This window comes from Bombina bombina, chromosome 1 (genome assembly GCF_027579735.1).
Source record: "Bombina bombina isolate aBomBom1 chromosome 1, aBomBom1.pri, whole genome shotgun sequence".
In the NCBI taxonomy this organism is placed as follows: domain Eukaryota; kingdom Metazoa; phylum Chordata; class Amphibia; order Anura; family Bombinatoridae; genus Bombina; species Bombina bombina.
This window is the reverse complement of record NC_069499.1, coordinates 135,554,136-135,580,029: the sequence shown is the minus strand read 5'-3', so window position 1 is coordinate 135,580,029 and position 25,894 is coordinate 135,554,136. Positions and strand designations below refer to the sequence as shown.

Sequence of the window (25,894 nt, the reverse complement as noted above, 5' to 3'; positions counted from 1 at the left end):
CTGTTGAGAGGAATTAACTTCAGTTGGGGGAACAGTGAGCAGACTTTTGCTGCTTGAGGTATGACACATTCTAACAAGACGATGTAATGCTGGAAGCTGTCATTTTCCCTATGGGATCCGGTAAGCCATTTTTATTACAGACAGTAAATAAGGGCTTCACAAGGGCTTTTTAAGACTGTAGACATTTTCTGGGCTAAATCGATTTATATATAAACATATTTTATACTCCATAGCCTTGAGGAATTATTTTAATCTTGGGAATTTTGTAAAATAACCGGCAGGCACTGTATTGGACACCTTATTCTCTAGGGGCTTTCCCTAATCATAGGCAGAGTCTCATTTTCGCGCCTGTATTGCGCACTTGTTTTTGAGAAGCATGACATGCAGATGCATGTGTGAGGAGCTCTGTTACATAGAAAAGACTTTCTGAAGGCGTCATTTGGTATCGTATTCCCCTTTGGGCTTGGTTGGGTCTCAGCAAAGCAGATACCAGGGACTGTAAAGGGGTTAAATATAAAAACGGCTCCGGTTCCGTTATTTTAAGGGTTAAAGCTTCCAAATTTGGTGTGCAATACTTTTAAGGCTTTAAGACACTGTGGTGAAATTTTGGTGAATTTTGAACAATTCCTTCATACTTTTTCGCAATTGCAGTAATAAAGTGTGTTCAGTTTAAAATTTAAAGTGACAGTAACGGTTTTATTTTAAAACGTTTTTTTGTACTTTGTTATCAAGTTTATGCCTGTTTAACATGTCTGAACTGCCAGATAGACTGTGTTCTGAATGTGGGGAAGCCAAGGTTCCTTCTCATTTAAATAGATGTGATTTATGTGACACAAAATTTAGAGAAAATGATGCCCAAGATGATTCCTCAAGTGAGGGGAGTAAGCATGGTACTGCATCATCCCCTCCTTCGTCTACACCAGTCTTGCCCACACAGGAGGCCCCTAGTACATCTAGCGCGCCAATACTCCTTACTATGCAACAATTAACGGCTGTAATGGATAATTCTATCAAAAACATTTTAGCCAAAATGCCCACTTATCAGCGAAAGCGCGACTGCTCTGTTTTAGAAAATACTGAAGAGCATGAGGACGCTGATGATATTGTTTCTGAAGGGCCCCTACACCAGTCTGAGGGGGCCAGGGAGGTTTTGTCTGAGGGAGAAATTTCAGATTCAGGGAAAATTTCTCAACAAGCTGAACCTGATGTGATTACATTTAAATTTAAGTTGGAGCATCTCCGCGCTCTGCTTAAGGAGGTGTTATCCACTCTGGATGATTGTGAGAATTTGGTCATCCCAGAGAAACTATGTAAAATGGACAAGTTCCTAGAGGTCCCGGGGCCCCCCGAAGCTTTTCCTATACCCAAGCGGGTGGCGGACATTGTAAATAAAGAATGGGAAAGGCCCGGTATACCTTTCGTCCCTCCCCCCATATTTAAGAAATTGTTTCCTATGGTCGACCCCAGAAAGGACTTATGGCAGACAGTCCCCAAGGTCGAGGGGGCGGTTTCTACTCTAAACAAACGCACCACTATACCCATAGAAGATAGTTGTGCTTTCAAAGATCCTATGGATAAAAAATTAGAAGGTTTGCTTAAAAAGATGTTTGTTCAGCAAGGTTACCTTCTACAACCAATTTCATGCATTGTCCCTGTCACTACAGCCGCGTGTTTCTGGTTCGATGAGCTAGAAAAGGCGATCACTAGTAATTCTCCTTCTTATGAGGAGATTATGGACAGAATCCGTGCTCTCAAATTGGCTAATTCTTTCACCCTAGACGCCACTTTGCAATTGGCTAGGTTAGCGGCGAAAAATTCTGGGTTTGCTATTGTGGCGCGCAGAGCGCTTTGGTTGAAATCTTGGTCAGCGGATGCGTCTTCCAAGAACAAATTGCTTAACATTCCTTTCAAGGGGAAAACGCTGTTTGGCCCTGACTTGAAAGAGATTATCTCTGATATCACTGGGGGCAAGGGCCACGCCCTTCCTCAGGATAGGTCTTTCAAGGCCAAAAATAAACCTAATTTTCGTCCCTTTCGTAGAAACGGACCAGCCCCAAGTGCTACGTCCTCTAAGCAAGAGGGTAATACTTCTCAAGCCAAGCCAGCCTGGAGACCAATGCAAGGCTGGAACAAGGGAAAGCAGGCCAAGAAACCTGCCACTGCTACCAAGACAGCATGAGATGTTGGCCCCCGATCCGGGACCGGATCTGGTGGGGGGCAGACTCTCTCTCTTCGCTCAGGCTTGGGCAAGAGATGTTCTGGATCCTTGGGCGCTAGAAATAGTCTCCCAAGGTTATCTTCTGGAATTCAAGGGGCTTCCCCCAAGGGGGAGGTTCCACAGGTCTCAATTGTCTTCAGACCACATAAAAAAACAGGCATTCTTACATTGTGTAGAAGACCTGTTAAAAATGGGAGTGATTCATCCTGTTCCATTAGGAGAACAAGGGATGGGGTTCTACTCCAATCTGTTCGTAGTTCCCAAAAAAGAGGGAACGTTCAGACCAATCTTAGATCTCAAGATCCTAAACAAGTTTCTCAAGGTTCCATCGTTCAAAATGGAAACCATTCGAACAATTCTTCCTTCCATCCAGGAAGGTCAATTCATGACCACGGTGGATTTAAAGGATGCGTATCTACATATTCCTATCCACAAGGAACATCATCGGTTCCTAAGGTTCGCATTCCTGGACAAGCATTACCAGTTCGTGGCACTTCCGTTCGGATTAGCCACTGCTCCAAGGATTTTCACAAAGGTACTAGGGTCCCTTCTAGCGGTGCTAAGACCAAGGGGCATTGCAGTAGTACCTTACTTGGACGACATTCTGATTCAAGCGTCGTCCCTTCCTCTAGCAAAGGCTCACACGGACATTGTCCTGGCCTTTCTCAGATCTCACGGATGGAAAGTGAACGTAGAAAAGAGTTCTCTATCTCCGTCAACGAGGGTTCCCTTCTTGGGAACAATAATAGACTCCTTAGAAATGAGGATTTTTCTGACAGAGGCCAGAAAAACAAAACTTCTAAACTCTTGTCAAATACTTCATTCCGTTCCTCTTCCTTCCATAGCGCAGTGCATGGAAGTAATAGGTTTGATGGTAGCGGCAATGGACATAGTTCCTTTTGCGCGCATTCATCTAAGACCATTACAACTGTGCATGCTCAGTCAGTGGAATGGGGATTATACAGACTTGTCTCCGACGATACAAGTAAATCAGAGGACCAGAGATTCACTCCGTTGGTGGCTGTCCCTGGACAACCTGTCACAGGGGATGAGCTTCCGCAGACCAGAGTGGGTCATTGTCACGACCGACGCCAGTCTGATGGGCTGGGGCGCGGTCTGGGGACCCCTGAAAGCTCAGGGTCTTTGGTCTCGGGAAGAATCTCTTCTACCGATAAATATTCTGGAACTGAGAGCGATACTCAATGCTCTCAAGGCTTGGCCTCAGCTAGCAAAGGCCAAGTTCATACGGTTTCAATCAGACAACATGACGACTGTTGCGTACATCAACCATCAGGGGGGAACAAGGAGTTCCCTGGCGATGGAAGAAGTGACCAAAATCATTCAATGGGCGGAGACTCACTCCTGCCACTTGTCTGCAATCCACATCCCAGGAGTGGAAAATTGGGAAGCGGATTTTCTGAGTCGTCAGACATTACATCCGGGGGAGTGGGAACTCCATCCGGAAATCTTTGCCCAAATTACTCAACTGTGGGGCATTCCAGACATGGATCTGATGGCCTCTCGTCAGAACTTCAAGGTTCCTTGCTACGGGTCCAGATCCAGGGATCCCAAGGCGACTCTAGTAGATGCACTAGTAGCACCTTGGACCTTCAAACTAGCTTATGTATTCCCGCCGTTTCCTCTCATCCCCAGGCTGGTAGCCAGGATCAATCAGGAGAGGGCATCGGTGATCTTGATAGCTCCTGCGTGGCCACGCAGGACTTGGTATGCAGACCTGGTGAATATGTCATCGGCTCCACCATGGAAGCTACCTTTGAGACGAGACCTTCTTGTTCAGGGTCCGTTCGAACATCCGAATCTGGTCTCACTCCAACTGACTGCTTGGAGATTGAACGCTTGATCTTATCAAAGCGAGGGTTCTCAGATTCTGTTATTGATACTCTTGTTCAGGCCAGAAAGCCTGTAACTAGAAAAATTTACCACAAAATATGGAAAAAATATATCTGTTGGTGTGAATCTAAAGGATTCCCTTGGGACAAGGTAAAAATTCCTAAGATTCTATCCTTTCTTCAAGAAGGATTGGAGAAAGGATTATCTGCAAGTTCCTTGAAGGGACAGATTTCTGCCTTGTCTGTGTTACTTCACAAAAAGCTGGCAGCTGTTCCAGATGTTCAAGCCTTTGTTCAGGCTCTGGTTAGAATCAAGCCTGTTTACAAACCTTTGACTCCTCCTTGGAGTCTCAATTTAGTTCTTTCAGTTCTTCAGGGGGTTCCGTTTGAACCCTTACATTCCGTTGATATTAAGTTATTATCTTGGAAAGTTTTGTTTTTGGTTGCAATTTCTTCTGCTAGAAGAGTTTCAGAATTATCTGCTCTGCAGTGTTCTCCTCCTTATCTGGTGTTCCATGCAGATAAGGTGGTTTTACGTACTAAACCTGGTTTTCTTCCGAAAGTTGTTTCTAACAAAAACATTAACCAGGAGATAGTCGTGCCTTCTTTGTGTCCGAATCCAGTTTCAAAGAAGGAACGTTTGTTGCACAATTTGGATGTTGTTCGCGCTCTAAAATTCTATTTAGATGCTACAAAGGATTTTAGACAAACATCTTCCTTGTTTGTTGTTTATTCTGGTAAAAGGAGAGGTCAAAAAGCAACTTCTACCTCTCTCTCTTTTTGGATTAAAAGCATCATCAGATTGGCTTATGAGACTGCCGGACGGCAGCCTCCTGAAAGAATCACAGCTCATTCCACTAGGGCTGTGGCTTCCACATGGGCCTTCAAGAATGAGGCTTCTGTTGATCAGATATGTAAGGCAGCGACTTGGTCTTCACTGCACACTTTTACCAAATTTTACAAGTTTGATACTTTTGCTTCTTCTGAGGCTATTTTTGGGAGAAAGGTTTTGCAAGCCGTGGTGCCTTCCATTTAGGTGACCTGATTTGCTCCCTCCCTTCATCCGTGTCCTAAAGCTTTGGTATTGGTTCCCACAAGTAAGGATGACGCCGTGGACCGGACACACCTATGTTGGAGAAAACAGAATTTATGTTTACCTGATAAATTACTTTCTCCAACGGTGTGTCCGGTCCACGGCCCGCCCTGGTTTTTTAATCAGGTCTGATAATTTATTTTCTTTAACTACAGTCACCACGGTATCATATGGTTTCTCCTATGCAAATATTCCTCCTTTACGTCGGTCGAATGACTGGGGTAGGCGGAGCCTAGGAGGGATCATGTGACCAGCTTTGCTGGGCTCTTTGCCATTTCCTGTTGGGGAAGAGAATATCCCACAAGTAAGGATGACGCCGTGGACCGGACACACCGTTGGAGAAAGTAATTTATCAGGTAAACATAAATTCTGTTTTCGGGGCTGGACTGTACTGTGAAGTCAGGATCAGACTGATATGCTTCAGGAAAGTTTTTCTCTGTGAAAGGCACATGTTGAGCAAAAAGAGGCTGCTTCTTGGGTGGTAACTAGCCATAGAACAAGCTATTATGCTATTGTTCGTTTCCAGGTTGAGCGCTTCTCTCTTTTTATTTATGCAAATTATGACATTTTGGGAAGTCTCCCTAAGTGTGATGCGGGAATCCAGACGTGGACCCGTTGCTCAGTGTGCCTAGAGGGATATGGCTGCACCTCACTGACGAGGCCCACAATAGGCCGAAACGTACGTCTGGGGTTTTGCTGTTTCTCTCGTTCAGAGAAGGATTGCCTGGTATTTCGGGGCTGGACTGTACTGTGAAATCAGGATCAGACTGATATGCTTCAGGAAAGTTTTTCTCTGTGAAAGGCACATGTTGAGCAAAAAGAGGCTGCTTCTTGGGTGGTAACTAGCCATAGAACAAGCTATTATGCTATTGTTCGTTTCCAGGTTGAGCGCTTCTCTCTTTTTATTTATGCAAATTATGACATTTTGGGAAGTCTCCCTAAGTGTGATGCGGGAATCCAGACGTGGACCCGTTGCTCAGTGTGCCTAGAGGGATATGGCTGCACCTCACTGACGAGGCCCACAATAGGCCGAAACGTACGTCTGGGGTTTTACTGTTTCTCTCGTTCAGAGAAGGATTGCCTGGTATTTCGGGGCTGGACTGTACTGTGAAGTCAGGATCAGACTGATATGCTTCAGGAAAGTTTTTCTCTGTGAAAGGCACATGTTGAGCAAAAAGAGGCTGCTTCTTGGGTGGTAACTAGCCATAGAACAAGCTATTATGCTATTGTTCGTTTCCAGGTTGAGCGCTTCTCTCTTTTTATTTATGCAAATTATGACATTTTGGGAAGTCTCCCTAAGTGTGATGCGGGAATCCAGACGTGGACCCGTTGCTCAGTGTGCCTAGAGGGATATGGCTGCACCTCACTGACGAGGCCCACAATAGGCCGAAACGTACGTCTGGGGTTTTGCTGTTTCTCTCGTTCAGAGAAGGATTGCCTGGTATTTCGGGGCTGGACTGTACTGTGAAGTCAGGATCAGACTGATATGCTTCAGGAAAGTTTTTCTCTGTGAAAGGCACATGTTGAGCAAAAGAGGCTGCTTTTTGGGTGGTAACTAGCCATAGAACAAGCTATTATGCTATTGTTCGTTTCCAGGTTGAGCGCTTCTCTCTTTTTATTTATGCAAATTATGACATTTTGGGAAGTCTCCCTAAGTGTGATGCGGGAATCCAGACGTGGACCCGTTGCTCAGTGTGCCTAGAGGGATATGGCTGCACCTCACTGACGAGGCCCACAATAGGCCGAAACGTACGTCTGGGGTTTTGCTGTTTCTCTCGTTCAGAGAAGGATTGCCTGGTATTTCGGGGCTGGACTGTACTGTGAAGTCAGGATCAGACTGATATGCTTCAGGAAAGTTTTTCTCTGTGATAGGCACATGTTGAGCAAAAAGAGGCTGCTTCTTGGGTGGTAACTAGCCATAGAACAAGCTATTATGCTATTGTTCGTTTCCAGGTTGAGCGCTTCTCTCTTTTTATTTATGCAAATTATGACATTTTGGGAAGTCTCCCTAAGTGTGATGCGGGAATCCAGACGTGGACCCGTTGCTCAGTGTGCCTAGAGGGATATGGCTGCACCTCACTGACGAGGCCCACAATAGGCCGAAACGTACGTCTGGGGTTTTGCTGTTTCTCTCGTTCAGAGAAGGATTGCCTGGTATTTCGGGGCTGGACTGTACTGTGAAGTCAGGATCAGACTGATATGCTTCAGGAAAGTTTTTCTCTGTGAAAGGCACATGTTGAGCAAAAAGAGGCTGCTTCTTGGGTGGTAACTAGCCATAGAACAAGCTATTATGCTATTGTTCGTTTCCAGGTTGAGCGCTTCTCTCTTTTTATTTATGCAAATTATGACATTTTGGGAAGTCTCCCTAAGTGTGATGTGGGAATCCAGACGTGGACCCGTTGCTCAGTGTGCCTAGAGGGATATGGCTGCACCTCACTGACGAGGCCCACAATAGGCCGAAACGTACGTCTGGGGTTTTGCTGTTTCTCTCGTTCAGAGAAGGATTGCCTGGTATTTCGGGGCTGGACTGTACTGTGAAGTCAGGATCAGACTGATATGCTTCAGGAAAGTTTTTCTCTGTGAAAGGCACATGTTGAGCAAAAAGAGGCTGCTTCTTGGGTGGTAACTAGCCATAGAACAAGCTATTATGCTATTGTTCGTTTCCAGGTTGAGCGCTTCTCTCTTTTTATTTATTGAATCTCATTCTGTAGCCTTGGGATACTATGTCCACTACCCAAGGATCTTGGACATTGCATATCCAGGTTTCACGAAAAAGAGAAAGCCTGCCCCCCACCTGATCCACAATGGAATCGGGAGAAGAACTTATTCTGTTTTCAATTGTTCCAGGGCTGGTTGGACTTTTAAGTAGATCTGGATTGGTCAGGTTTGGAAGAGGAGGATGAAGACTTTTGTCTTTTTTTCCTAAAATCTACAAAAGGAACAAAAATTAGAAGTCTGGCGACCTCTAAATCTATTCTTCTTCTCCTGAGGTAGGAAATATACTTTTACACCCGTAATCTCTGAAATTATCTCTGCCACACCAGGTCCGAACAAAGTCTTTCCCGTATAAGGTAAAGCGAAAAGCTTGGCCTTAGAAGAGACGTCGGCTGACCAGGATTTTAACCACAGAGCTCTGCGTGTTAGCACAGTGAAGCTAGACATCTTAGCTCCCAGTCGAATTATTTGCATGATGGCATCGCGGATAAAGGTATTGGCCAATTTGAGAGCCTTGATCCTACCTTGGATCTCCTCTATCATAGTTTTCTCAGTAATAAGATCCAACAAGGCATCACACCAATAGGTTGCCACTGTAATCCTTGATGGATGTACATCTTTTTTTAGTAAGCTTCTTGCTTCTTATCCAATGGATCCTTAAAAGAGCAACTATCCTCTATAGGAATAGTTGTTCTCTTGGCAAGAGTAGAAATAGCTCCTTCAACTTTAGGAACCGTGCACCATGAGTCGTGAATAGAGTCAACAACAGGAAACATCTTCTTAAAAATAGGGGAAGGGGAAAAGGGAACCCCTGGTTTATCCTATTCCTGAGCAATACTTTCAGACATCTTCCTTGGGACAGGAAAAACCTCCTCAGAAGATGGAGAATCATAAACTCTATCCAATTTAGAAGACTTTGTGGGGTTGACAGCAACCGAAGGCTCAGAGTCATTTAAAGTAGCTAGAACCTCCTTGAGTAATAACCAGAGATTTTCAAGCTTAAATCTAAAATAAACCTCTTCAGATTCTGAAGATTTATCTGCTAGAATGTCAGAGTCTGAGATCTCGCCTTTAGAGGTTACTGAAGTAGTCTCCTCGTCAGACAACTGAGAAATATTGGCTAATGCAGACCTAGAGTCAGAAGCCTTAGTATCAGGCACGTTTAAATTTTCTCTTTCATTTACCCGATGAAGGGAAAGCTGACAAAGCCGCAGTTACTGCAGAAGAAATTTGCGTGGCAAAATTCCCAGGTAAATAAACACCCCCAGGTGGATGAGAGGATACAGAAGGCACAGTATGAGAAATCATTAAAGCTTGGGACGTTTGAGGAGAAAGCTGAGGCATATCACACACAGCATTATCCTGAGAGACATTAGGCATTAGTCAGAAGGGAGTAATTTGTCTTTAAATGTTAAAGTCTTTGCTAAGCAGGAGGAATACAACTGCATTGGTAAGACAATCTGAGCCTCTAAACATAGTAGGCATTTATCCACAGACATATGCCTAGATTTAGAGTTCTGCGTTAGCCGTCAAAACCAGCGTTAGGGGGTCCTAACGCTGGTTTTGGCCGGCCGCTGGTATTTAGAGTCTTGTAGGTAAGGGTCTAACGCTCACTTTCCAGCCACGACTTTTCCATACCGCAGATCCCCTTACGTCAATTGTGTATCCTATCTTTTCAATGGGATCTTTCTAACGCTGGTATTTAGAGTCTTGGCTGAAGTGAGCGTTAGAACTCTAACGACAAGACTCCAGCCGCAGAAAAAAGTCAGGAGTTAAGAGCTTTATGGGCTAACGCCGGTTCATAAAGCTCCTAACTACTGTGCTCTAAAGTACACTAACACCCATAAACTACCTATGCACCCCTAAACCGAGGCCCCCCCCCACATCACCGCCACTCTATTAAAAAATTTTAACCCCTAATCTGCCGACCGCACACCACCGCCACCTAAATTATCCCTATGAACCACTAATCTGCTGCCCCTAACATCGCCGACCCCTATATTTATTAACCCTTAATCTGCCCCCCCCAACGTTGCCGCTACCTACCTACACTTATTAACCCCTAATCTGCCGACCAGACCTCTCCGCTACTATAATAAATGTATTAACCCCTAAACCGCCTCACTCCCGCCTCAAAAACCCAATAATAAATAGTATTAACCCCTAATCTGCCCTCCCTAACATCGCTGACACCTAACTTCAAGTATTAACCCCTAATCTGCCGACCGGACCTCGCCGCTACTATAATAAATGTATTAACCCCTAAAGCTAAGTCTAACCCTAACCCTAACCCTAACACCCCCCTAAGTTAAATATAATTTAAATCTAACGAAATAAAATAAATCTTATTAAATAAATAAATCCTATTTAAAGCTAAATACTTACCTGTAAAATAAACCCTAATATAGCTACAATATAACGAATAATTATATTGTAGCTATTTTAGGATTTATATTTATTTTACAGGCAACTTTGTATTCATTTTAACAAGGTACAATAGCTATTAAATAGTTAATAACTATTTAATAGCTACCTAGTTAAAATAATTACAAAATTACCTGTAAAATAAATCCTAACCTAAGTTACAATTAAACCTAACACTACACTATCAATAAATTAATTAAACTACCAGCAAATATCTACAATTAAATCAACTAAACTAAATTACAAAAAAAAAAAAAACACTAAATTATAAAAAAAAAACCACTAAATTACAAAAAATAAAAAAGATTACAAGAATTTTAAACTAATTACACCTACTCTAAGCCCCCTAAAAAAATAACAAAGCCCCCCAACAAAAAAAATGCCCTACCCTAATCTTAAATAAAAAGTTTACAGCTCTTTTACCTTACCAGCCCTTAAAAGGGCCTTTTGCGGGGCATGCCCCAAAGAAAACAGCTCTTTTGCCTGTAAAAAAACACAATACCCACCCCAACATTACAACCCACCACCCACATACCCCTAATCTAACCCAACCCCCCCTTAAAAAACCTAACACTAAGCCCCTGAAGATATTCCTACCTTGTCTTCACCACGCCGGGTATCAACGATCCGTCCAGAAGAGGCTCCGAAGTCTTCATCCTATCCGGCAAGAAGAGGTCCAGAAGAGGCTCCGAAGTCTTCATCCTATCCGGCAAGAAGAGGAGATCCGGACCGGCAAACATCTTCATCCAAGCGGCATCTTCTATCTTCATCCATCTGACGAGGAGCGGCTCCATCTTCAAGACCTCCGGCACGGAACATCCTCTTCTCCCGACGACTAGACGAATGAAGGTTCCTTTAAGGGACGTCATCCAAGATGGCGTCCCTCGAATTCCGATTGGCTGATAGGATTCTATTGGATGATAGGATTCTTTCAGTCAATCGGAATTAAGGTAGGAATAATCTGATTGGCTGATTGAATCAGCCAATCAGATTCAAGTTCAATCCGATTGGCTGATCCAATCAGCCAATCAGATTGAGCTCGCATTCTATTGGCTGTTCCAATAGGAATTCGAGGGACGCCATCTTGGATGACGTCCCTTAAAGGAACCTTCATTCGTCGTCTAGTCGTCGGGAGAAGAGGATGTTCCGCGCCGGAGGTCTTGAAGATGGAGCCACTCCTCGTCGGATGGATGAAGATAGAAATGCCGCTTGGATGAAGATGTTTGCCGGTCTGGATCTCCTCTTCTTGCCGGATAGGATGAAGACTTCGGAGTCTCTTCTGGACCTCTTCTTGCCGGATAGGATCAAGACTTCGGAGCCTCTTCTGGACGGATCGGTGATACCCGGCGTTGTAAAGACAAGGTAGGAAGATCTTCAGGGGCTTAGTGCTAGGTTTTTTAAGGGGGGTTTGGGTTAGAGTAGGGGTATGTGGGTGGTGGGTTGTAATGTTTGGGTAGGGTATTGTATGTTTTTTTTACAGGTAAAAGAGCTGTTTTCTTTGGGGCATGCCCCGCAAAAGGCCCTTTTAAGGGCTGGTAAGGTAAAAGAGCTGTAAACTTTTTATTTTAGATTCGGGTAGGGCATTTTTTTATTTTGGGGGGCTTTGTTATTTTTTTAGGGGGCTTAGAGTAGTTGTAATTAGTTTAAAATTCTTGTAATCTTTTTTAATTTTTTTTAATTTAGTGTTTGTTTGTTTTTGTAATTTAGTGGGGGTTTTTTTGTAATTTAGTTTAGTTGATTTATTTGTAGATAATTGTAGGTAATTGTAGGGAGTTTATTTAATTAATTTATTGATAGTGTAGTGTTACGTTTAATTGTAACTTAGGTTAGGATTTATTTTACAGGTAATTTGGTAAGTATTTTAACTAGGTAGCTATTAAATAGTTATTAACTATTTAATAGCTATTGTACCTGGTTAAAATAAATACAAAGTTGCCTGTAAAATAAATATAAATCCTAAAATAGCTACAATATAATTATTAGTTATATTGTAGCTATATTAGGGATTATTTTACAGGTAAGTATTTAGCTTTAAAAAGGAATAATTTATTTAATAAGATTTATTTTATTTCGTTAGATTTAAATTATATTTAACTTGGGGGGGGGGTGTTAGGGTTAGGGTTAGACTTAGCTTTAGGGGTTAATACATTTATTAGAGTAGCGGCGAGGTCCGGTCGGCAGATTAGGGGTTAATATTTGAAGTTAGGTGTCGACGATGTTAGGGAGGGCAGATTAGGGGTTAATACTATTTATTATAGGGGTTTTGAGGCGGGAGTGAGGCGATTTAGGGGTTAATAAATTTATTATAGTAGCGGTGAGGTCCGGTCAGCAGATTAGGGGTTAATAAGTGTAGGTAGGTAGCGGCGACATTGGGGGGCAGATTAGGGGTTAATAAATATATATAGGGGTCGGCGGTGTTAGGGGCAGCAGATTAGGGGTACATAGGTATAATGTAGGTTGTGGCGGTGTACAGAGCGGCAGATTAGGGGTTAATAATAAAATGCAGGGGTCAGCGATAGCGGGGTCGGCAGATTAGAGGTTAATAAGTGTAAGGTTAGGGGTGTTTAGACTCGGTTACATGTTAGGGTGTTAGGTGCAGACTTAGGAAGTGTTTCCCCATAGGAAACAATGGGGCTGCGTTAGGAGCTGAACGCTGCTTTTTTGCAGGTGTTAGGTTTTTTTTCAGCTCAAACTGCCCCATTGTTTCCTATGGGGAAATCGTGCACGAGCACGTTTTTTAAGCTGGCAGCGTCCGTAAGCAACGCTGGTATTGAGAGTTGAAGTGGCGGTAAATGTGCCTCTACGCTCCCTTTTTGGAGCCTAATGCAGCCCTTCAGAGAACTCTAAATACCAGCGTTGTTTAAAAGGTGCGGGGGAAAAAACATGCGTAGCTAACGCGCCTTCTAACGCAAAACTCTAAATCTAGGCGATAGACTGGTCTAATTCTGTGTCCATGATAACAGAATAAACTCCAGAGCAATCAGAAAAAAAAACGAAGTTATCAAAAGTAAAAACTGTTTATACTTCGTGCTGTAATTACTGAGTCAAAAATAAAATAAAGTTAGAAACACTTTCTAGTAGTTTTGTTAGTAATATAGCCTGACCTCCTACTGGACAGATTGAATCCCCACTAGTAGTTGGGAGCGTCCAGAAGCAGAAGAATCAAAGCTGACACAGACCCACTACACAGATTGTTTAAAAGCTTTGTTCCGATAAACCGGAAGTACGAAGCGTCACATGAGCGGGTCTGAAGTAACTGCGCCACCAACAAAGTGCGTGAACAGTCTCCTGTTCCATATGAATGGCTGAAGAAAGACAATATTTTAAAAGTCCTCAACTCCTCGGTTATACTGTAAACCGTTAGGAGATGGCTACCTCATCCTCAACTGCTGTCTTTATAAAAACTGCAGACAAATGTTGATAGCCTGCATTAAATTAAGGAAATCCCGGTCCTCTGAACCCCTAGCCCAGTCTCTCTTCTCATACTGTGTCCATATAAACACTGCTGTAGCCTTCAATATTTAGGAACACATAAAATGTGCAAAAACACATGTCCCCAATATGAATCCTTAAGTTGAAAAGATTACTATGTCCTCAAAGAATCCACTTGAGGATTAACCTCTTAAGTGCGCTGTCCTCCAGTACCTAGAAGGCAAAGGCACTTACCTTAGATCCCGCAGGACAGATGTTGCTCCTTAGGTGTGGCAGGTACTTTACTCCCTGTCATGGACCTGTAGGAAAATAAAGAACAGAGTAACTAACTCTTATTTCAAAGAGCAAAGTGTTAAATTAAAAGCAAGGACTACCTTGCTGCCTTTTAACCGCTTAAAAGCCAGCACTACTCTTACTGAAGAGATTGACATGGACACAGCTAAAACCCCAATCCTTGCTTGCAGGGAAAAGTACCCATAAAAGGATTCAAATCTTCAGACACCAACTTTGCACAACCTCCATTGACAGACGCAAAGAGAATGACTGGGGATTATGGGTAAGGGAAGTTACACTTAACAGCTTTCCTGGGGTGCTCTTTGCCTCCTCCTGCTGGCCAGGAGTTGAATGTCCCAATAGTAATTGGAATGACGTTGTGGACTCTCCATGTCTTAGGAAAGAAAACTACTTTTAGGTTACATGTATAAACTGTATTATGATGTAAATTTTGCCGAAATGACATAAGATATTGTTGTTTACACTTGGGTCCATCCCCTCTCCAAACTGTCCCATTTTACAGATGCAAATATTCCAAACTATTCCAAAATCTAAACCTTTTCTGGTCCCAAGCAGTTTGAATAAAGGGTTTTCTACCAGTAGTCCCATACAAGTAATAAATTGCATTGGGCAAGTTAGAAATTAAACTTTTCCTATCTTTACATTAATATTTAGTTGACTAGTATGTTTTTCCCTCTGGGGTAGTACATTTTAGCAATCCAATGTAGGAAGACAGCACACTAGGGGCGCGATCAAATATACGGCGCAGGTTTCGGCGAAAGCGTGGGAACCTGCGCCGTCCGTAATTTCACCTCGCACATCAGGGTATTACATAAACCCCGCCGGCAGTTCATAAAGTGCCGTAAGTCTGATAAACTAGCGATGTCCAGAAATGAGCGTAAAGACAAATTTCTGGAGTCACTTTAGAAACTGCCGGCGCCTAAGAAAAGTAAATAAAATAACAAATCTCCCGTAAAAGTCTAACACGCCTCATAAAAAATAAGCCTGACACGTAAAACCCCTATATCCGCAATCCCCCCTCTCATTACTAATATTAAATGTATTAACCCCTAGACCGACAACCCCCCACAACACAATATGCCTATTTAAACTATTAACCCCTACCCCTATATCCGCCATCAAACCCACACCGCAAGTAATAACTAAATTATTAACCCCTAAATCCGCCAACCCCAACATCGCAAACTACCTATTAAAAATATTAAACCCTAATCTGCCATTAACCCACAATGCAATAAACCTAAGCCCTAACCTAACCCCCCTAACCTAACCCCTCCTAACCTAACCCCCCTAAATAAACTAAAATTAGCTAATTTACAAAATACTAAAGTTACCATTAAATATAAATAAATGTACACTACTTCTAAAATACAAATAAACTAAGTTTAAATTAAAGGGGCAGTCTAATCAAAATTCAGGAATAGACTGTCCCTTTAAGCAAGAATTACAGAAAATAGCGGAGCGGTTCCATCTTGAAGACATCCGACGCGGAGCATCCTCTTCCATCCGAAGGCGACTGAAGAATGAAGGTTCCTTTAATCGGAATTGAAGGGACGCCATCTTGGATGACGTCATTTAAAGGAACCTTCATTCTTCAGTCGCCGTCAGATGTAAGAGGATGCTCCTCGTCGGATGTCTTCAAGATGGACCCGCTCCGCTCCGGATGGAAGAAGATAGAAGATGCCGCCTGGATGAAGACTTCTGCCCCTCTGGAGGTCCACGTGTGCCCGGGTGGGTGGAGACGGCTCAAGGTAGGGTGATCTTCAAGGGGGTAGTGTTAGGTTTTTTAAGGGGAGATTGGGTGGGTTTTAGAGTAGGGTTGGGTGTGTGGGTGGTGGGTTGTAATGTTGGAGGGGAGTATTGTACTTTTTTTTACAGGTAAAAGAGCTGATTATCTTGGGGCAATGCCCTGCAAAAAGACCTTTTAAGGGCTACTGGTAGTTGATTAGATTAGGGGTGTTTTTATTTTGGGGGGCTTTTTTATTTTCAGAGGGATTAGGTGTAATTTATTTAAAATTTTGTAATTTTATTTTTTATTTTCTGTAATCTTATTTTCTTCTGTTAAGTGTGATCAGTCCACGGGTCATCATTACTTCTGGGATATTACTCCTCCCCAACAGGAAGTGCAAGAGGATTCACCCAGCAGAGCTGCATATAGCTCCTCCCCTCTACGTCACTCCCAGTCATTCTCTTGCACCCAACGACTAGATAGGATGTGTGAGAGGACTATGATGATTATACTTAGTTTTATATCTTCAATCAAAAGTTTGTTATTTTAAAATAGCACCGGAGTGTGTTATTATCTCTCTGGCAGAGTTTGAAGAAGAATCTACCAGAGTTTTTGTTATGATTTTAGCCGGAGTAGTTAAGATCATATTGCTGTTTCTCGGCCATCTGAGGAGAGGTAAACTTCAGATCAGGGGACAGCGGGCAGATGAATCTGCATAGAGGTATGTAGCAGTTTTTATTTTCTGACAATGGAATTGATGAGAAAATCCTGCCATACCGATATAATGTCATGTATGTATACTTTACACTTCAGTATTCTGGGGAATGGTACTTCACTAGAATTACACTGTATGAAATACATAAAGCTGTTTAATAACTAGAGATTATGTTTAACGTTTTTGCTGGAATGTAAAATCGTTTTCATTTGCTGAGGTACTGAGTGAATAAATGTTTGGGCACTATTTTTCCACTTGGCAGTTGCTTAATCTGTTTTCTGACAGTTTCTGTTCTCCCTCACTGCTGTGTGTGAGGGGGAGGGGCCGTTTTTTGGCGCTTTTACTACGCATCAAATATTTCAGTCAGCAACTCATTATATTCCCTGCATGATCCGGTTCATCTCTACAGAGCTCAGGGGTCTTCAAAACTTATTTTGAGGGAGGTAATTTCTCTCAGCAGAGCTGTGAGAATTATAGTTTGACTGAGATAAAAAACGTTTATTCTGTAATTTGTTTCCTGCTTTCAGAATTTGTTATCTTTGCTAATGGGATTAAACCTTTGCTAAAGTTGTGTTGTTTACAAGGATTGAGGCTATAACTGTTTCAATTTATTAATTTTCAACTGTCATAAATCTTCTGTGCTTCTTAAAGGCACAGTACGTTTTAATATTATTCTAATTGAATTGTATTTCCAAGTTGCAAGTTTATTTGCTAGTGTGTTAAACATGTCTGATTCAGAGGATGATACCTGTGTCATTTGTTGCAATGCCAAAGTGGAGCCCAATAGAAATTTATGTACTAACTGTATTGATGCTACTTTAAATAAAAGTCAATCTGTACAAATTGAACAAATTTCACCAAACAACGACGGGAGAGTTATGCCGACTAACTCGCCTCACGTGTCAGTACCTACATCTCCCGCTCAGAGGGAGGTGCGTGATATTGTAACGCCGAGTACATCTGGGCGGCCATTACAAATCACATTACAGGATATGGCTACTGTTATGACTGAGGTTTTGGCTAAATTACCAGAACTAAGAGGTAAGCGTGATCACTCTGGGGTGAGAACAGAGTGCGCTGATAATATTAGGGCCATGTCAGACACTGCGTCACAGGTGGCAGAACATGAGGACGGAGAACTTCATTCTGTGGGTGACGGTTCTGATCCAAACAGACTGGATTCAGATATTTCAAATTTTAAATTTAAACTGGAAAACCTCCGTGTATTACTAGGGGAGGTGTTAGCGGCTCTGAATGATTGTAACACAGTTGCAATACCAGAGAAAATGTGTAGGTTGGATAAATATTTTGCTCTACCGACGAGTACTGAGGTTTTTCCTATACCTAAGAGACTTACTGAAATTGTTACTAAGGAGTGGGATAGACCCGGTGTGCCGTTCTCACCCCCTCCGATATTTAGAAAAATGTTTCCAATAGACGCCACCACAAGGGACTTATGGCAAACGGTCCCTAAGGTGGAGGGAGCAGTTTCTACCTTAGCTAAGCGTACCACTATCCCGGTGGAGGATAGCTGTGCTTTTTCAGATCCAATGGATAAAAAGTTAGAGGGTTACCTTAAGAAAATGTTTGTTCAACAAGGTTTTATATTGCAACCCCTTGCATGCATTGCGCCGATCACGGCTGCAGCGGCATTCTGGATTGAGTCTCTGGAAGAGAACATTGGTTCAGCTACTCTGGACGACATTACGGACAGGCTTAGAGTCCTTAAACTAGCTAATTCATTCATTTCGGAGGCCGTAGTACATCTTACTAAACTTACGGCGAAAAATTCAGGATTCGCCATTCAGGCACGCAGGGCGCTGTGGCTAAAATCCTGGTCAGCTGATGTTACTTCTAAGTCTAAATTGCTTAATATACCTTTCAAAGGGCAGACCTTATTCGGGCCCGGGTTGAAAGAGATTATCGCTGACATTACAGGAGGTAAAGGCCATGCCCTGCCTCAGGACAAAGCCAAAGCCAAGACTAGACAGTCTAATTTTCGTTCCTTTCGTAATTTCAAAGCAGGAGCAGCATCAACTTCCTCTGCACCAAAACAGGAAGGAGCTGTTGCTCGCTACAGACAAGGCTGGAAACCTAACCAGTCCTGGAACAAGGGCAAGCAGACTAGGAAACCTACTGCTGCCCCTAAAACAGCATGAATTGAGGGCCCCCGATCCGGGATCGGATCTAGTGGGGGGCAGACTTTCTCTCTTCGCCCAGGCTTGGGCAAGAGATGTTCAGGATCCCTGGGCGCTAGAGATAATATCTTAGGGATACCTTCTGGACTTCAAATACTCTCCTCCAAGAGAGAGATTTCATCTGTCAAGATTGTCAACAATCCAGACAAAGAAAGAGGCGTTTCTACGCTGCGTACAAGAGCTCTTGTTAATGGGAGTAATCCATCCAGTTCCACGATCGGAACAGGGACAGGGGTTTTACTCAAATCTGTTTGTGGTTCCCAAAAAAGAGGGAACTTTCAGACCAATCCTGGACTTAAAGATCCTAAACAAATTCCTAAGAGTTCCATCGTTCAAGATGGAGACTATTCGGACAATTTTACCTATGATCCAAGAGGGTCAGTACATGACCACTGTAGATTTAAAAGATGCTTACCTTCACATACCGATTCACAAAGATCATTATCGGTACCTAAGGTTTGCCTTCCTAGACAGGCATTACCAGTTTGTGGCTCTTCCATTCGGATTGGCTACAGCTCCAAGAATCTTCACAAAGGTTCTGGGTGCTCTTCTGGCGGTACTAAGACCGCGGGGAATCTCGGTAGCTCCATACCTAGACGACATTCTGATACAAGCTTCAAGCTTTCAAACTGCCAAGTCTCATACAGAGTTAGTGCTGGCATTTCTAAGGTCACATGGATGGAAGGTGAACGAAAAGAAAAGTTCACTCGTTCCACTCACAAGAGTTCCCTTCCTGGGGACTCTTATAGATTCTGTAGAAATGAAGATTTACCTGACAGAGGACAGGCTAACAAGACTTCACAGTGCTTGCCGCACCCTTCATTCCATTCAACACCCGTCAGTGGCTCAATGCATGGAGGTAATCGGCTTAATGGTAGCGGCAATGGACATAGTACCCTTTGCACGCTTACACCTCAGACCACTGCAACTGTGCATGCTAAGTCAGTGGAATGGGGATTACTCAGACTTATCCCCTTCTCTGAATCTGGATCAAGAGACCAGAAATTCTCTTCTATGGTGGCTTTCTCGGCCACATCTGTCCAGGGGGATGCCATTCAGCAGACCAGACTGGACAATTGTAACAACAGACGCCAGCCTTCTAGGTTGGGGTGCCGTCTGGAATTCTCTGAAGGCTCAGGGACAATGGAGTCAGGAGGAGAGTCTCCTGCCAATAAACATTCTGGAATTGAGAGCAGTTCTCAATGCCCTCCTGACTTGGCCCCAGTTGACAACTCGGGGGTTCATCAGGTTTCAGTCGGACAACATCACGACTGTAGCTTACATCAACCATCAGGGAGGGACAAGAAGCTCCCTAGCTATGATGGAAGTATCAAAGATAATTCGCTGGGCAGAGTCTCACTCTTGCCACCTGTCAGCAATCCACATCCCGGGAGTGGAGAACTGGGAGGCGGATTTCTTAAGTCGTCAGACTTTTCATCCGGGGGAGTGGGAACTTCATCCGGAGGTCTTTGCCCAAATACTTCGACGTTGGGGCAAACCAGAGATAGATCTCATGGCGTCTCGACAGAACGCCAAGCTTCCTCGTTACGGGTCCAGATCCAGGGATCCAGGAGCAGTCCTGATAGATGCTCTGACAGCACCTTGGGACTTCAGGATGGCTTACGTGTTTCCACCCTTCCCGTTGCTTCCTCGATTGATTGCCAGAATCAAACAAGAGAGAGCATCAGTGATTCTAATAGCACCTGCGTGGCCACGCAGGACTTGGTATGCAGACCTGGTGGACATGTCATCCTGTCCACCTTGGTCTCTACCTCTGAAACAGGACCTTCTGATACAGGGTCCCTTCAAACATCAAAATCTAACTTCTCTGAAGCTGACTGCTTGGAAATTGAACGCTTGATTTTATCAAGATGTGGGTTTTCTGAGTCAGTTATTGATACCTTAATACAGGCTAGGAAACCTGTTACCAGAAAGATTTACCATAAGATATGGCGTAAATACCTATATTGGTGTGAATCCAAAGGTTACTCTTGGAGTAAGGTTAGGATTCCTAGGATATTGTCTTTTCTACAAGAAGGTTTAGAAAAGGGTTTATCTGCTAGTTCATTAAAGGGACAGATCTCAGCTCTGTCCATTCTGTTACACAAACGTCTGTCAGAAGTTCCTGACGTCCAGGCTTTTTGTCAGGCTTTGGCCAGGATTAAGCCTGTGTTTAAAACTGTTGCTCCACCATGGAGTTTAAACCTTGTTCTTAATGTTTTACAGGGCGTTCCGTTTGAACCCCTTCATTCCATTGATATAAAGTTGTTATCTTGGAAAGTTCTATTTTTAATGGCTATTTCCTCGGCTCGAAGAGTCTCTGAATTATCAGCCTTACATTGTGATTCTCCTTATTTGATTTTTCATTCGGATAAGGTAGTCCTGCGTACTAAACCTGGGTTCTTACCTAAGGTAGTTACTAACAGGAATATCAATCAAGAGATTGTTGTTCCTTCTTTATGCCCAAATCCTTCTTCAAAGAAGGAACGTCTACTGCACAACCTGGATGTAGTCCGTGCTCTAAAATTTTACTTACAGGCAACTAAGGAATTTCGACAAACGTCTTCTCTGTTTGTCATTTACTCTGGGCAGAGGAGAGGTCAAAAAGCTTCCGCTACCTCTCTTTCTTTTTGGCTTCGTAGCATAATTCGTTTAGCTTATGAGACTGCTGGACAGCAGCCTCCTGAAAGAATTACAGCTCATTCTACTAGAGCTGTGGCTTCCACTTGGGCCTTCAAGAATGAGGCCTCTGTTGAACAGATTTGCAAGGCTGCAACTTGGTCTTCGCTTCATACTTTTTCCAAATTTTACAAATTTGACACTTTTGCTTCATCGGAGGCTATTTTTGGGAGAAAGGTTCTTCAGGCAGTGGTTCCTTCTGTATAAAGAGCCTGCCTATCCCTCCCGTCATCCGTGTACTTTTGCTTTGGTATTGGTATCCCAGAAGTAATGATGACCCGTGGACTGATCACACTTAACAGAAGAAAACATAATTTATGCTTACCTGATAAATTCCTTTCTTCTGTAGTGTGATCAGTCCACGGCCCGCCCTGTTTTTAAGGCAGGTAAATATTTTTTAATTTATACTCCAGTCACCACTTCACCCTTGGCTTTTCCTTTCTCGTTGGTCCTTGGTCGAATGACTGGGAGTGACGTAGAGGGGAGGAGCTATATGCAGCTCTGCTGGGTGAATCCTCTTGCACTTCCTGTTGGGGAGGAGTAATATCCCAGAAGTAATGATGACCCGTGGACTGATCACACTACAGAAGAAAGGAATTTATCAGGTAAGCATAAATTATGTTTTTTTTTTATTTTTCTGTAATTCTTGCTTAAAGGGACAGTCTACTCCTGAATTTTGATTAGACTGCCCCTTTAATTTATACTTAGTTTATTTGTATTTTAGAAGTAGTGTAAATTTATTTATATTTAATGGTGACTTTAGTATTTTGTAAATTAGCTAATTTTAGTTTATTTAGGGGGGGTTAGGTTAGGTTAGGGCTTAGGTTTATTGCGTTGTGGGCTATGGCAGTTTAGGGGTTAATAGACTTTCTTAGTTATTGTGGTGGGGGATTGCGGTTGACAGGTAGATAGACATTGTGCATGCGTTAGGTGTTAATTTATTTTTGCAAGCATTTTCGGGAATTACGGTGCTCCCATACTCAGTGCAAGGCCTGCAACGGCTGCCTTTTATGGCGAGGTAAAAATTGAGTAAGATTTCTCCATGTTCGCCACATAAGGCCTTGCGCTGGATATTGGATATGTTAGCCTATGGAAGTAATAATTGTGAGCGACGGGTGAAATATACGCACGTAACTTGTATGCTACGCCGTATATGTAATACCAAAATCGCGTAAAAACCGGCGACGGAGGATTTTGCGGGCGATGCTGCATATGTAATGAAGGCCTAGATGTGGGGGCATGGAAAGAGATTTGCCAGGTCTCAATTGCACTTCAAAATACACACTGATTCCAGCCTCCAAGCTTTTAAAGACAACCTTTATTTTTTAAGCTGGGTCCATGGGTGAAAACTACGTTTCAGGCCTGCAATAGGTCCTTAGTCATGTCATGTTTGGAGGCTGGAATCAGTGTGCATTTTGAAAAAGTACATTTTAGCCCCTGACTGGTAAGCTATAGTAATATTGTCCCCCCATATGTGACTTTAAATTCTTTTTAACTTTAATTTATAATATTTACGATTTTAATTATTTTATATTTATGCATACATTTTATATAAAAAATATTACATTGGACATTATTTTTAAAATATTTATATGTGTTTATTTAATATCAGTGTTTTACATATTTTAAAAGGGTTTCACATTTTGTCACGGTAGGAAAAATCCTATTGGCTGATGCAATCAGACAATAGGATTGAAGTTCAATTCTATTGGCTGATCCAATTTTAATTCTTCCATTTCAGTACTATGGAAACAGATTTTGACCCTTTGCTACTGAAATGCAACAGGTGCATAATTAAAATCACATACTCTTTTTGAACAGTCATTTTTCCAACCATTTTAAGTACTATCCACCTATGAAAAACAATTACCGGCTTTAATATTAGCTTGGCTTTTAGTGTATATTAAAGTTTGTATTATAATGTTTTTTTTCCAAAATAATGCAGCACTAACCACAGTGCATGTACATAACTAACAGTCTTACTTCTGCCCACAGGTACGAGTTTATGTTGGAGCATTTTCTGATGAAAAGAATGAATACGCTGACCTAACAGTCCTCAGGTTCATTTCCATTAACTCTATTGTAGATCCTTGGATATTCATCATTTGCAGGACATCAAAATTTCACACCCATGTGCACACTCTATGTGGGAAGGTTCAATCAAAGAAGAGCGTTCAGTCTCATCTTCTCCAGAACAAACGCTAAATGTAAACTGCGTTGTACAGTTTGTTGTTAGCAAGTGAAAATATTGTTTTATAGACTATATAGAGAGTATAGGTTATTGAACTATGTTTTGTAGAAATGGAAACTCTTTTCAGAAAGAATAGTAAACCCTACTCTAATTATAGAGGGCATATCTGTATAGCACTATTTGTGTCTATTGCAGGGCTGTAAGCATGACAAAAAGAGTAAGATTTCCTGATGGTTTGTTTGTTTTGTTATTAAAAGGGCAGTAAAGTCAAAATTAAAGGGACAAGTCTACTCAAAATGAAACTTTCCTAATTCAGATAGACCATGCTATTTTAAACAACTTTCTAATTTAATTTTATCATCACATTTGCTTTGCTATCTTTGTATTCTTTGTTGAAAGCTAAACCTAGGTAGGCTTATATGCCAATTTCTAAGCACTTGAATGTCGCCTCTTATCTCAGTTATCACAAGAAAAGACAATGGCACTACTCGTAAGTAATAAAAGTTCCCCTTTAAATTTTTATTTATAATAATAATATATTAGGGATTGGTGCTTGTACTGGTCATAAATTTTACAAAAAATCAGTAGAGAACTGATAGAAGAGTACAAATGTAGCACTCATGAACGTTAAAGAAAGATATATGTGGAAAATATAACTTTTACTATATATTATTAAAAACTGGGGGTATACAATTTAAAAAAATGTATGTGTCTACTGAGATAAAGCCCAAGAATGTGTGGACTCAATATTAGACAAAAAAAACACCTGTTGGGATATTAGATTTGTCTAGTAAGTAGATAACTGACCATAATAATGACCACTGGTATAGTATCTCTTATCTCTTATCTCAGTGCATTTTGACAGTTTTTCACAGCTAGACAGTGCTAGTTCACGTGTGCCATATAGATAACATGGCGCTCACTCCTATGGAGTTATTTATGAGTCCGCACTGACTGGTTAAAATACAAATCTGTCAAAAAAATGAAATAAGGGGGCAGTCTGCAGAGGCTCAGATACAAGTTAATCACAGAGGTAAAAAGTGTATAAATATAACCTTGTTGGTTATGCAAAACAGGGGAATGGGTAATACAGGGATTATCTATCTTTTTAAACAATAACAATTTTGGAGTAGACTGTCCCTTTAAACTTTAATGATTTAGATAGAACATGTGATTTAAACAACTTTCCAATTTAACTCTTAGCTAATTATTTTCATTGCCTTTGTATCCTTTGCTGAAAAGCATACCTAGGTAGGCTCCAGAGCAGCTATGCACTACTGGGAGCTAGCTGCTGATTAGTGGTTGCACATATATGCCTCTTGTTATTGGCTCACGGGATGTGTTCAGCTAGCTCCCAGTAGTGCATTGATGCTCCTTCCAAAAGGATATCAAGAAAATTAAGCAAATTTGGTAAGAGAAGTAAACTGGAAGTTGTTTTTGTACTACCTGAATCATGAAAAAGAAATTAAGTGAAAATTAGATTGTTATGAAGTTTGATATATGTGTCAATTTGTTTATTTTTTACATCTTAAGAATATAATTAATATTAAACTCCTAAAAAAATTACTTTGCATTATTTATTTTGCCTGTTTTGTAGCAAAATCCATCTGAAACTTGTTCTTGTTCTGCTCCCTTCAGAAACATTTTTTTGTTCATGATTTAGAAAGGGCATGCAATTTTAAACAACTTTCCAATTTACTTCTATTATCTAATTTGCTTCATTCTCTTGATATCCTTTGTTGAAAATCATATCTAAATAGGCTTAGTAGCTGATGATTGGTGGCTGCATGTATATGCCTCATGTGATTGGCTATCCCATGTGCATTGCTATTTCTTCAACAAAGGATATCTGAATAATGAAGCAAATTAAACAATAGAAGTACATTTGAATGTTGTTTAAAATTGTATTCTCTATCTGAACCATAAAAGAAAATGTTTGGGTTTCCTGTCCCTTGAATCTGAAACTGCAATATTCTACACAGTGATTGGCTAGATCAGAGCGCAATCTCATTAACATCTGCCAAGCAGACCAGGGACAGGGAGTGCACCAAGCTTTTCAAGAGGTGAATCCCTGAACTGTTCTTGCTTTCAAAAACCTTGTAAATCGTACTAAAAAAAGGACAGTGTTAAATCATTTTAAACCATTGCTTTAGTATACAGCTCTTTTACAGCTCATTGCTTTAATGCTGATATTTACTATGCTTGTTTAATGATAGTATTTAAAGAGTACACATATAAATGTAAAATAATTTTATTTGAAGTTATTTTTTCATATATTAACAGAAATATATTTATTGTAGGCATGATTATAAATGATGTATCATCTATTTATAATAAATATGCAAGTACAAGAGTT

General features: G+C 41.7%; 1 protein-coding gene across 1 annotated transcript in view; it reads left to right on the top strand.

The window, feature by feature from the left end:
- The window catches only part of LOC128636467 (prostaglandin D2 receptor-like), a 193,070-nt gene extending 169,030 nt beyond the window's left edge, over positions 1-24,040 (top strand). The window contains exon 2 of the mRNA XM_053689482.1: positions 23,343-24,040. Coding sequence (XP_053545457.1) covers positions 23,343-23,552 — 210 coding nt within the window. The 3' untranslated portion in view covers positions 23,553-24,040. The remainder of the gene's footprint in view (positions 1-23,342) is intronic.
- The last annotated feature ends 1,854 nt before the right edge of the window (positions 24,041-25,894 follow it).